The 13987-nt window shown below is 38.9% G+C and overlaps 1 protein-coding gene across 11 annotated transcripts in view; it reads left to right on the forward strand.

Moving 5' to 3' along the window:
• The window catches only part of TRIM66 (tripartite motif containing 66), a 64735-nt gene that overhangs the window by 38685 nt on the left and 12063 nt on the right, over nt 1–13987 (forward strand). For all 11 annotated transcript variants that reach the window (XR_008577293.1, XR_008577297.1, XR_008577299.1 and 8 more), the window contains 9 exons: nt 2767–3042; nt 3250–3478; nt 6650–6710; nt 7431–7605; nt 8389–8696; nt 10249–10372; nt 11586–11660; nt 12818–12970; nt 13571–13789. Coding sequence is in view for 4 of the 11 variants with exons in the window: in XM_054826878.1 (XP_054682853.1) it covers nt 2767–3042; nt 3250–3478; nt 6650–6710; nt 7431–7605; nt 8389–8696; nt 10249–10372; nt 11586–11660; nt 12818–12970; nt 13571–13789 (1620 nt within the window). In the remaining 7 variants the exon portion in view is untranslated. The remainder of the gene's footprint in view (nt 1–2766; nt 3043–3249; nt 3479–6649; nt 6711–7430; nt 7606–8388; nt 8697–10248; nt 10373–11585; nt 11661–12817; nt 12971–13570; nt 13790–13987) is intronic.

Here is a 13987-nt window from a genome sequence, read left to right on the forward strand (position 1 = left end):
TAACTTTTGCCCCAAGGGAAAGACAGATGGCAGTTTGATGGCCTCATTATTCTTTTTTCTTTTTAGCAAGAGTAAGGTTTTATATTGGCTTATATAATCTAAAAAGGTCTCTGAAGAAACTGATGCTAGCTAGAAGAGTAAAAATGATATAGCCATATAATGCAACTGAATTTCACCTTTCTAAAAATTCTAATATAACAAAGTCTTATGCGTGTGTCTATTTCTTTTTTTCTGCAGCAGGAGTTGTCCCAGCGACTACTCCCAGTAAGTAAACTTATCTCACTGAAGCCAGGAGTAATCCTACCATTGTCTTAGTAGGGCTAACATTTTGTCTGCGGTGTATACAGTTACACACAAATGGGTCTTCACAGGGTCAGGTCTCAATATGAAATAGATGATGGCACGCTCTCATAACATAAGTAAAGGAAGATGCGTGTAGTGATTAGAAGTGAATAGCCACAAGGTCTTCAGTTAACTTGCTATGCAGCTTTGGGTGATGTGCCTCCCATGCATGTGCCTCAGCATGCCTGTTTCCAATGGAGCACAGCATTAGGTAGTTCCTACTGACGCAGATAGGAATCTGTGGATGCTTCGTGCTTTTGAGAATCTGGCTAAATAAGTATTTAACTACCTCACAAAGACTTAATTAATGCTCATAATGGACTTTGAAATAAGGGGAAAAGGCAAGGCTGATAACAGTCCATCTGTTCATTTCAAGCACAAATTCTGCTTATTTATTTTCTGTAAGTGATATGAGAACAATTCACATGTTTATTTTGTCATCTGAAAAAAGGCTTGTGATAAAGAGTGATGGAATGAAAAGGAAACAGTGTACTTGATAGGCCACATTTGTCACTGCATGTGCAGGAACCTGTCACAAGCAAATTATGACAGCAAATGAACATTTTTGATCTTTGTGGACTTCTTTGGTATGTGTGACCATGAAAGCTGGATTCATCTGACCTACATATGTTCCTTTGGTTTGAAACCTGAGCGTTCTTGGGAATGCTTTATCAGACAGAGTACATGGAAAACTGTTTCCACCAATGCATTTCCTCATTTACTGTGTTCTAGTTTTCAGCTCAAATGTAAGGTAGGAAGAACGTGCTTGACTAGTTCCAGCTGGTTCCGAGAAGTTGTTATAGCTCAGACAGTTTAGTTTCAGGGACATTCATTTGTCACAAGAGGGAGGAAAATGGCCAATACCTCGGCTGCAGAGACCTGGTACTCTCTGGAGTGCCTTCTATGTGAAAAGCACTGTGTGGTAGAATGGCACAAACCTTCCCTAGCATTGCAGAAGAGCTGACCTCTTTCTGTCTCAAATGCGGTCTGTTTTGTCTCATATGTGGTCGCTGTTCAGGCAAAGCTCCTACTGTAGCATCTGTTGGAAATCGAGGAAAAGGAAATTAAATTACATCCTTAGGTGGAAATTAATGTCTGTGGGCAGAGTGTTTTCTTAGCACATAGGTGATACGCATTGCAAGAAGAGAAATTCAAGACTGGCTTCTTTGGCACTATGTGGGATTTGTCAGGCACAACTGACAGCTCAATCTAGGCCCCTGTCTTTACCACTGTTGGATTAAGATGGACAAAGGTATCAAAATCCAAAATGGAGTAGCAGTTGACAAAAATACTAACTAAATCTAGGAAATGGGTCCTGTCTCAGATTCACTTCTAAGTCACAGGTCCCTAGCAGAAAAAGAAGTACAACAATGAAATCAAACTAATTCAGATGCAATCAACACAATTCTTTTGTCTTGATTTATATTACAATGAGTGCTACTTACTGTATTGTAGTCAAATGAAAAGGAAGTATTCAATCAATTATCAAGGTGAAACACCAATGAACTATGATTAAATAAATGGAAAATTACATATTCAAATGACACAGATCCGCATACTTAAGACTGCTTATATTTGCTTCATATGGACACTAGAAGAATCCTGATTTCCATACAGTCACACATTCCTGGATGTAAGGCAGCTTAAGCAAGACACCTAGATAGGTGGATTTGCTTTGTTTTGCATAACAGTATTTCTGTATTTTTGACAGATCATGAGACAGTAGAAAATACATGTTGCTAAAACTATTTCAGAGCCTTTGGTAAATACTCCCTTTCTTTAGAAACTAGACATGTACATCCTTTCCTCATTAGTAAGTGTAGGATGTTTCTGGATTTGCACTATGAAATTTAAAGGGCAAGTGACTTAGGTTTTAATGGGACCAATTCAATAGCTGGCATAAAGTTTTCAGCATCATTAACAGTAAAAATAGTTTCATCCACTTAGGTCTGAATCTTATTTCTTCTGAATCTTCTTTCTGAATAAAGTGATCTGATGATTTTTGAATAAAATGATAAAATTTCTGATCTGAATCTTATTTCTTCTGGAATAACTTAACGGAAGCTGGTAGGGTTTATATCAAGGATTGATTTAGCACAATATTCTACAGGCTTAGATTTCCCATTCATTGTAGGGAGTTAAAAATCAGGATCCCTTGGACTGATCAAAGGAAGACTTTTCTTGTAAATCACAGAAGAGTAACCTAGGTGTCTCCTTTTCCAGTTTTCAGTTTTAATGGTGGAAACTCTGAAGCTTTTGGAAATGGTATAAGATCACAACAGATACTTTTAAGCCCTCATGACACAACTGGTCGATTACATATAGCTGAAACAGAGCATCTCATCCATTATACAAAGAACAGTAGCATTTTGCTGCTGAAAAGCTTATTAATGTATTGTGGGTTTTTTGTTTTCCTTTTCCCAGCATTCGGCATCCTTAAGCATTGTGGGCTTTTCAAACAGTTTAGAAATGGAATTACCTTCAACAAAGTTATCTGGCTCGGCCGATCCACAGATGCAAGGTGCAGCTGCTGCTGCAACACTTGGCCCATCCCTGAATGCCCTGCGTGACTGTGATTCTCCACCAGAGTCGGTGCCCAGCTACAGCTTGGTGTTGGGCAGAGCTCCGAGTGACCTGAGTCCTGGGGCTGCCACTGGCCTTGCACCAGGTGATGCACTCCAGGGCAGCACAAAGTGCAAGGTAGGAATCGCTCAAACTCCTCTACTGAAAGGGAATCCACTTTCATTGATAGCATGCATTACTGTTAGTCAGTCAGTCAAAAGCAGCTATTTCAGTAAGTAGAGTTTTCCTTTTCTGGTATTTGAAGACTGATGACAAATTATTTTCTTAAGATAGAAAGAAAACTAATAATAAAATCTAATTTTTATTTTTTTTCCTTCCCTGAAGCTGGAAAATGAAGACTTCAATACTGTAGATCATCCTCTAGAAAACAGCTTGGCTACTGCTGGGCAAGATGTAGTTAATGAATTAACTCTTTCTATGCAAAAAGTGCTGGAAGAACCTATTAATCTTTCGATCAAAAAATCTCAACATTGCACTTCTCCTTCTGAACTGATCAGCAACACTTCTTTCCTGCCTGAAAATGCCAGAATGAGACAGCTTAAAAGCAAAGAAGGTATCAGGCTTTTCATTATTTCATTTAGGTTTTTGGTCTGTCTTAGCACTGTGCATTGCAAGCATTGCAAAGCAGTATGCTTATTAATGTACTTACATATAAATGTGCTTTTCCAGCAAGCTTCAAATATTATCAGAGTACTTAATCCAATGGAAAAATGTGTTTGATCTCATTTGTGGAGGAAAAACATGGAAATTATATGCCTTGAATTTGTAACATCCTTCATCTATGAACCAGAAATGAGTGTGTGTGTGTGAAGTATCTGGAGTATTAGTTCTCTTAAAAGCACTCCTGTTGGTGAGACCTGCAGTTATGACTCTTGAAGAGCTGGTTTGAAGAGTCCAAATTCAATTAAAAAAAAAAAAAATTACTTCCAAAATGTAGTGTGCCTTCTGCTAAGTCCTTCACATCAGTAGTATGGTAAATTTTTGTTAGGTTAATGTATTGCACAGTGTGTGCTTTTGCTTGGCGCTGTCTACTGTGGAACATTCCCTTCAGCCAAGGCCTATTTCTTCAGCCTTAATGGAGAATTAGACCTTACTTAACTCTTTTCATGGGCAAATTGCCAGCATCCTTGTGCTACACTGTAAAGCCTCATTCCTGCAAACTCTAAAAGTCAATGGGACTATTCATGCAAGCAAAGGATTGCAGGATCAAGCTGTTATCCTGTGACTTATGCCAATATTTGGCTGCTTTTCTCTGTAAAAGATGAATTAATATTTCTATCTCTGTGCTGTATTTTTATTCAGAAAATTCTAATTAGTACAAAGGAGGCCTAGCTCAGTGAGCCAAGGAAATGTATTTGTCTTCTCTTATATGTACTATGCCAAATTGTGACAATTATGCCACAATCATTTGTGTGACTTGTAAGAATCAGGCAGACCCCTAAAAAGCTGTGCTTCAGTCAGGCTTATGTGTCTCATAAGTAGTATCTGGTTTGGGTTGTGTGACGCTACACACACAAAGCAGCCCCAACATACAGAACCTCACTATCTATAACAGATGCTGCAAATTTGCTCTGCGCAAAGCATAGGTCCTGTTGTGCAAGAGGATGGAAAGATTAGAGCATTGAGTTCAATGCTGCTCCCTTTTCACATGGAAGGACCAGGAGTGAGCAATTCCCATCCTGCTCTCACCATTTAAAGGCGCGCACAGTGAGGGGAGATCTGAGGAGGTACAGTCACCATGTGCAGTGTGCACCAGTGAGAGAGACTAACTGTCCCAAAGGCAACGTTATCTTTGCTAGTGGCTCTCAGTTGGACTCACTGGCTTCAGCAGTGCTGTGCAGCCAAACCCCACTGCTTCTGGTATATAACTCCAATAACTCATCCTTTTCTCATATCAAATCTAAACATTTCAACTTAATTTACAACAAAATATTTCTTATCCTAGCCCCGAGGGATGTGATAAAAATTGTACATAATTTCATCATTTTCCCTCTTACAGCCGCTTTTCTTCTTATCATGGCTTGCATAAACACCCTTCCCTCCCCTTCTCTTTCCTAGACTAAACAAATCTGATGGTTTCAGTCTCTCCTCATGGGTCAGGGTTGTGATTTTTTTAAAACCATCTCATTCCTGCTGCGCTATTCTGGGTTCTCTGCAATTAAGGAGTGCTGCCCACAGCCAAACGCAGTGCTGCAGCTGAGGCCTCTGGGGTGCCATGCAGAGCCAGGATATCAACTTCTTGTGTTTTACATTCCTCACTGCTGGTAATACACTGCAGAACGGCATTCGCCTTTTTTGCAGCAGCAGCATTATGTGGTTGACTTGCGTGTAGTGAATGGTCCAGATTAACCCTTAGTTCCTTTTACAGAACAGTTCCCTAATCAGTTATTTTCCTTTGTGATTACATTAATCGGGTCCTTCATAAGCATAATACTTAGAGTTATCTCAATTCAATCTTACTGATTTAGGAGATTATTTTTTTTTCTCTAATGTGTTGAGATAATTTTTTAATTGTAAACATTCTCCACAGTGTTTGCAACCCTCTAGTTTGGTGTTTTCCACAAATTTTATAGGTACTATTATTTCATGAGCCAAGTTGCTGATGGAAATGTTGATTAATATTAGGAACACAGCACCACTGGAACATCCTCTGGTTTGACAGCGTGCAACGAGAGCTGCTCCTTCAGCTCTGTGTGTAGTCACCCTCTAGTAACTCTGTCCAGAGCCATGACTACCACCTTTCTCCTGAGCAAAAATCACAAGTGCAGAACACTTTAGGAGTGACGCGAAAGGCACCTTTCCTTGTTGGTCTTGACTGTGTTGTGTTTCCTGTGGCTGGGAACAACAGAGTATCTTAGAGGCACATGGCTTCTGCCATTGGCCCAAGCTAGATTTTCTTTAAAAAAGCATGTGTTCCTGGTACTCGCTTATCTCCAGACAGACAATACTAACAATCAAATATGATGGCTACGTCAAACTAATTCCTAACAAAAGAAGGAGTTACTATGAAATTTGTCAGTGGACTGGTATTGACGAGGACATCCACTGGGGCATTCATGTCTACCCTGTCCCATCTCTTCACAGTTGTTTTGTTCCTCTAGTGTCTAGTATCAGTCAAGAGCTACAGTTACTTGCATGCTTATATAATGGATAGATTTGAATTCATGTGTTTATATGTTACATACTTTGGAGGATAGAAAGGAATCATACAGTGTAGCTTTCATTCCTCGGTGGCAGATGGGAGACACAATTTCCTTCCTGTTTTCAGGTAACTAAAATTTATCCAGAAGCTTCTTAGCCTTGAGCAGGGACCACAGAGACTTCCTGAGCCTCGGGGGTTCAGACCTCTGTAGATCTGTTCTTCTCAAGTGAAGGCTGTATAGCAAAGAGGATTACTTATGTTATTCCATGTATATGGACAAACGTGGCATGGCTGCGTACGTGTATAATTCCTTACGAACGTAACCTTTTTGACAAAAATATTTTGGAATGGCTCCTCATATTCGGTACAGAAGCTGTGGTTAAAAGCAAAGAAAAAGACAAAGACTGTATCCCAAAATAGAAAATAGCGTATGCGTTTTCTATACATATAGATTAAATGATTCCATAATTCACTTATGATATCATATTAAACACCAGTCAGAAGTACATGAATATTGAAGTACTTTCTACTCTGACTCTGATATTATAAATATTTTATTCATTTTCTTATCTTCTGTTCCAGATTCCAATAACTGTGAAAAGGAACATTTTGAAATGGATATGGAAAGCAATCAGAATGTCAGGTAACAGAATCTTTTTTTTTATACAAAAGCACTGGCCATGAAATTTTATGCATGTATTTAGAAAATTTGTCATACTTGATGATAACAGAGAACTTAAAAAGAACGCAAGGTTCCTTATAGATAATAATTCTGAAAGTTGTAAACTATTTTCTTAAACTTGAAAACAACAATTTAAAAGAAGGGGTGAGTTCATGTATTTCTGTTATTCTGTGTAATTTTCCAGAATGAATAAATATTTGCAAACTTATCTCACTTGAACAATTAGAAACTGTTTAGCCCCAATTAAACCTAAAAAATATAATGGGAACAGGATTAACTTTATCTCAACAATGTTATAAAATTTTATTTTCAGCTACTGCTGTGATAATATTTTAAAGTAAAGTTGGTGATGTGCTGTGCTCCTGCTTGAAGCCAGCCACACTGAAAAGTATCAAACACGACTTGATTTGGAATAATTAAAACAAAAATATACAGAGCAGGGCAAAGTTTTAGCACAGAAGTTAGTATTGCATTTACATATCTGATTAAAGTGATGGCATTCGTGTTTCTTAAAGAATCAGCATGTGAAAAACATCCAGATTTTCAGTGTTTAGCCAGCAGAGCCACACTCACAAAGGAAAAGGAACACAAACAATACTGTGTGAAAAATGTTGTAACTGAGTAAGGAGGGGAATTTTGTGGAATATGACTGAATTTCACCACGGGTCATTTTGGTTGTAGAACTGACCCTAAGGAGCAGAAGATCCCCTATGTGCGACTGGAACGTCTAAAGATACGTACATCAGAAGTGGGGGAGCTCCCGGTGTTTAAGCTCCAGCCACAGGACAATGAGCATGAGGGCAATTTCCTCCTGATTATTGAATGTGGGACCCAGTCTTCAAGTATGTCTATAAAAGTGAGTGGAATTTCCCCGAGGCTTTACCTGCTTTCTCTCCACTGTCCCACTGGCTTTTGCCTGCAGTTTCTGAAAGTTATTATATACTAAACAAGTCTGTTAATTCATTTGACCCTCAGACCCTTCTGTGATGGGTTGAAGTAATAGACAATGCAGCTTTTAGTTTGCTATGTAGCTCCCTGATACTTCAATTTCTGAGAAGTCTGTATCAGGGATTGGATAGCTGGTAGTGGTTTTGTATTCTAACAAACAACCTGGCTCATCCGTCTAGTTACAAATATAGGATAAATAGCTTAAAACTGACCTGAATGCATATTTGAGTGATAGGAACTGATTCTTGAGAAATCACAGTGTAATAGGTTTTTTAAAAGCTTTGCGTTCTATTGCTTCATTGGAGTCTTTGAGTGTGAACTTTTTTCCACAGAAGGAAATGGGAATTTCTGGTGGGAACAAAAAACTGTACTTTTTATTTTTTTTGAGCTGTTTACTGTAAAATTTGCAAATAAGATTGTAAAGTATCCTGTTTCTATCATCTATGATATGAAATCTGTACAGCTGTCTCACAGTTCTATTATATTGTGATATGTGGAGGAAATGACTTGACCAAGGTGACCTGGCCAGCCAGTGGCAGAGGTTGAGCTGAGTATGGTCCTGCTGAACCCCAATGCCCTCTCCGGTAGAGTTCACTGCAGAGAAACCATTTTGTCTGCTGATAACCACTGCTGTTATATGCTTATATATGAAAATGGTGATTGTGTGATCCCAGATTTTTCTTCCTTCAAGATAAATAAAGATAGTCCACCTGAAGGACCGAAATCCAAAGAGGAGCACTCAGAGGACAGAAAATTTCTCATATCCCAGGCTGCAGGACAGACACAATCTCCTCCTGTAGATACTCCATCTGTTGATCAGAAGCTCAGCAATGGCATTTCCATCATGAAAAAATCTCCAGTTACTCAGGAAATCAATCCAATTGAAAATGAGGATTTCTGTGCTGTATGTCTTAATGGAGGAGAACTGTTGTGCTGTGATCACTGCCCCAAGGTCTTCCATCTCTCCTGCCATGTTCCAGCCCTGCTCAGCTTTCCAGTGTATGTATGACATTTTGCTAATGTGCTCAGTTCCTGCTCACTGCCTTGGGGCAGGATATATCCTCAGGGATGTATGTGTCAGCCTTACACAAGAGCAAGGTTCTGCATCTCTCACTTGCCTTTTTTGTTACTTTTCTTGCAAAGGGAAGAATTGTCTTACATGCTAGGAGCTAGGTGAATTATTAACAAGAGCTGTTTCCAGCCACGTACACCCTTTCTGCAGTTAGCTGGCCAGTACAACAAAGGAAGTGGTAGAGCTGAGCTTTAAAAACATTCTGAGGACTTGCTGGAGAAAAATAAAATCGTAACTCTCGTGTAACATCTGCGGTGTAGACGTCAGCTCTTCTCTGCAAGAACAGTGACTAGCACAAGGAAGGGGCAATCAGTGAGTTCCTACTCAGTTTTCTAGCCAATTTTATGGGATTTTTTTAAACGTAGGATTATTGGGGCTTTTGTGGAAATGTTTAGGACATTGGTTTCCCTAAGACGTACATTCCCTAGCAACTTGTCACAGATGAATTGTATGCAACACAGAGCCGGAATTAGGTACATATCCACATACCAAACTTTAAAAGTGAGGCTGAATAATGTGCATTACTGGTGGTGTATAATTCTGAACTCTGTTACAAATCATTACCAGGTGGGACCAGAGGCTACTTCATTTGCGCCAAGCCCAAATAACTGTTTCAGCTGAGAAAAAAACATTGTGAGATACTAGCTTGGAGATTCTGGTTTGTTCTTTCTGTTTAAAAAGCAGAAATTTCCATCTCTTGGCTTTTCACTCTTTTCTCTAATAGTTAAGTCATTATTAAACCTCTAGTTTCAAAATACTATGAAAACCAACTTTTCCTTTTAAAATAAATTTCTTAGGCAAAATTAAATTCTAATGAAGTGAATTAATTCCCTTAACTAAAGTTCTGTATTCATAGTTCTTTAATATACCTTCATCTATAGTTATTCAGGTCCTGATGTTGCAGAAGTTGCATCACTGCCCTCATGAAATTCTTCAAGAGGTTTCTGAAAATGAATCTACTAGGAAGGACACTTATGCCCATGCAGAATTATGTCTGTTTGGTTTGGGAACCTGTGTACTAGCACACATTATGACCTTTTCTGATAATGTTGATTTCTAAGATAAATATGTCAATTATCATATCAATTGATAATAAATATATCAATTATCAAATGGATCTGGTTTTATCTTATGGCCCAACTGTTGGCTATTTTTCCTTAATATTTTTTTTTTTAAAACAGCACTTGAATCGATGCAGCTGCACACACTGCTGGTACATGACTTCAAACACTTACTATTTGGCCATTTTCTTTTTCTCTGTGACAGAAAAAGTGCAATGAGTAGAATCAGAAATTATTATACTTCTAATTAAATTCAAAGCTCTTGAAGAACATCTAGTACAACGGGCTTCAGATTGCCTGCTATTGTAATACTAGTTAAGGATGAGACTTGTTTCCAAATACAGTGATTCCTGAGGTTTGTTATTTGACAAGGTTGCTGGCAAAATTTGACACAAGTTTTTGGTTTCTTGTTTTGCAGGGGAGAATGGGTGTGCACACTTTGCCGTAATCCATTGAAGCCGGAGGTAGAATATGACTGTGAAAACACACGCTACAGCCACAGCAATAATGTACAATATGGCCTTGATGACTATGACCAGAAGGTGGGAATAACTATATAATGTACTATTTAGAAAAGGACATGATCTCAGCATGAGGCTTTGCCCCTTCATCAGAAAGGCGACTGTTTGGACTTGGTTGCTACTTCAATGTTTCAGAGAGTAGTAAATACAAGAAAAGCACTGTTAATATTGTTATTCTCTTCTATCTAGACATTTCTGTTCAATTTTAAAATGAATTACATGTTATAGAAAGACGAAACAGGCAGATCTGGAATTTCTTTCTCCTTTGAACAGGGAAGTCACACTCAGCAGCGGAGCAAACTTCCCTGAGTCAACTTTGCCTGGCTTTCTGCCACTGAATCTTTTTCCTTTAATACTTGGCACCTTCTCAGGCATCTAGTCAGGCCAGTTGCAATGACATTATGAAGCCTAGACTAAAGCACTGGTCTAGTCTGGGCACCACACATAAAGACAACGGCAATGGTTCTTAGAGCACTGGGGCCCCTTGGCAAGGCCTGTGAGTATAGCCACAGCACTGCTCAAATTCATCCGTGCTGTTTCCAGACCTGAGCTACTCTGTCCATAAAGAGCTGGACATAACTTCTTGACATTGATGTGATCCCTGTTTCTATTGGATTGAGTATAACTGACCAGAAATAGTCAGGATCTGAGTTTTGATTAATGAGGTTCTATTTAGAAAATGAAGTGATTAGAAATTCCATTGTTTGTGAGCAAACATGGCTTATAATGTTTCTGTAGTGCATTTTTTTGCATCAGTGAAAAAAACAGACTAGTTATAATTATTTTACAAGTTAATGATGATTAAATGGAAAAGTTTTCATACAGTATTACCAACTACATAACTGACATTACATCCATTTGTATGAATGGATATGAACAGTGCGAAACATTTTCCATTTAACTGTTTCCACGCTGTTGCTGCTGTTCTTTTAGTCAAGACCCAAGGAATAGATCTGGAGTGCAGAAAGTAACCTTTCCAGGATAGATACATGCATAGAAAAATTTTTACATAGTGCTTATTTTCTTGCATTTCTTGACTATCCTCACTTCCAAAACTATAAAAATGCTATGAGGCAAAACATCCCCCAGGTTAGGGTGAAGTGTGCCATTTTGCATCAGAAATGCATAGACTGCGTGAAAACTCCCCTTGTTGTTAGTATGATTGATTAACTAAGGGCAAGAATGAAAGTCACTTGTTTTGAATTAAAATGTATTTCAAATTTGGCTTCTACAGAAGTGTGAAAAGCTGGTGCTTTCCCTGTTCTGCAGTAGTATGAGCCTCCCATTCCATGAACCTGTTAGCCCCCTGGTAAGTACTGCACATGCATGGGTCAGAGGGAATCCAAAGAGGACTCTGCACACCTTGCAAGTTTCTCCTTTGCCTTCTTGAAAGATGTTCATTAGCTTTTTTTCTGAACAGCATCGCTTCCTAGGGAAAGGTAGGTGTTTCCCTCGGTGAAGTGCTTTGAAGGTGCTAGGTCAGAGGCAGGTAAATGCTGGCCAATGTTGTCAGGCCACGTTTGGGTGTCAGTTTAAGATGCTGGTAGGATACTAAAGGTATATGAGGGGTCCTAGTGATTAAGTTGACTTGCTGTATCCGTGGAGAATGTTGCACTGTCATAAGAGAGGTCTGCTTCAGAAATAACCCTGGACTCCCTCTTTTCTGGTGTTTTGCACAAAGGTGCAAAGGTAATGTGACTGTGTTCAGGGGAAGATGTAGACCCTGCTGTTTCATCCACGTACTCAACATTTGCAATATTAACTGGCTATTTTAAGGAAGATGTAGATTCATGCTATTGTAACAATAGAACACAGTGGGAGACAAGTTAGAGGAAGAAAATGAGAGCAAAAAGAAAAAAGGTTTTATACGAAGGAGTAGTCCAAATAACAATATAAAAAACATTCCACCTAATAAAGCTTGCAATGAACTTATGGAACACATTACCTAACAAGTAGGTTTTGACCCAGAAAGATTTAAGGAGTGGGATATCTCGGTAGCTGGTGTCCATTGAAAAAGACTTTTGCTGAACTTTAAAAAGAGCACATAGTAGCATATTTTAATTCTTGGCAGACTACTTCCCACAGTATCGGCTGCCACTATCTCAGCACATTATTTTATAACTGCCTGGGGGAAATGCTTGCTAATTGTCAGTGTTACATATACTATTGATTATGGTTAAATGATGACATTTATATCTGGGGATAAACTTTAGAAAGTTCAGATAACATAGTAGTCACTGAAGTGTGCTATTTTCAAGATCAATCTTGAAAGCAAATATGTTTTTAATCAAACTAAAAAGCACCCAGGAAGATGATGTGCAAGTGTAGGCACCAAAAGGCTAGAAATTTCTTCCTTGATGCAAGGAATCCTCTGCAGTGACTTCTGTCCAAATTTGGATAGAAGTCACTGGAGAGGAAATGTTTTCATTAAAAAGATTACATATCTGCATTTTATTCTTATTGCAGGCTCGGCATTATTATCAGATCATCAAAAAGCCAATGGATTTGTCGATCATACGAAAAAAGCTGCAAAAAAAGGATAAGTCCCACTATTCTGCACCTGAGGAACTTGTGACTGACGTGCGTCTCATGTTTTGGAACTGTGCAAAGTTCAATTATGTAGGTTTCTAATATGCATGGGTGGGGATATACAAACCAGAGGGTTGCTCTTTCAGGCTGTCATACTCATGTAACTATTGCTTCCATTGACATCAGATACGGGGTTGGGCTACACAGAAGTATTAATCAGTTTTACTCTTTGGAAATTTTCTAATTTTTTTTAATGACAGAAATGGAGCTATACATGGGTCTGAGAATTTGAGATACATATGGATCTAAAATTAAAGAGGGACATCTTAGCATCATTCCAAAAAGTTTTCTGCTGAGTTTGCTGTAAGAAGTTGGTTATAGCCAGCAGAAAAGCTAGGGAAAATTCAAGTGCATAGAAATTCCTAAGCAATGATGACTGCTATTCGTTCTAGTTCACTGCACAGCTCTTTTTCTTAGAGGTGCAGAAACGTGTTCCTTAATACCAACATCTGGTTTTTACTTACATTGTAAATGCAGAGGGACTAATAGGCTGTAGAGAGTGTGCAGGAGACTAATGGATATGTAACAGACAGACCCAAGGTGAGACATTAGGGTACAGTAGTCGTTTGGTTTTGATCCTCGATGATTTCTGTGTGCGGTAACACTGAATGGTTATTTATTCTCTTACAGCCAGATTCAGAGGTTGCTGAGGCTGGACGATGCCTAGATGTATTCTTTGAGAGCAAACTGAAGGAGATTTATCCAGACAGGCATTTTCCTTCGATGCAGCAAGAAGACTCTGATGCTGAAGAAGTGGACAGTCAGAATAGCAAAATCCCACCCCAAGATTTTCAGTGGCCGTCGTACGGACAGGAGTGCATTCAGCCTAAAAGGAGACGGCGCCATGCTGTAAGATTGCAAAAGCAAAAGCATTTGGTTGCTAAGTGGCCACCCTGCTAATTCTGTTTACAGCTACTGATGGGAAGTTTTGACAGGGCTGTGAGGGAAAACTGTCAAGCTTCTATCACAGAGATGTGATCAGTTCTGCAATTTTATGTCAAGATCCTCTGAGTGGAATAAAGTGTCAGTTGTGTATAATTGTGTGAG

This window comes from Grus americana, chromosome 5 (genome assembly GCF_028858705.1).
Source record: "Grus americana isolate bGruAme1 chromosome 5, bGruAme1.mat, whole genome shotgun sequence".
Classification (NCBI taxonomy): domain Eukaryota; kingdom Metazoa; phylum Chordata; class Aves; order Gruiformes; family Gruidae; genus Grus; species Grus americana.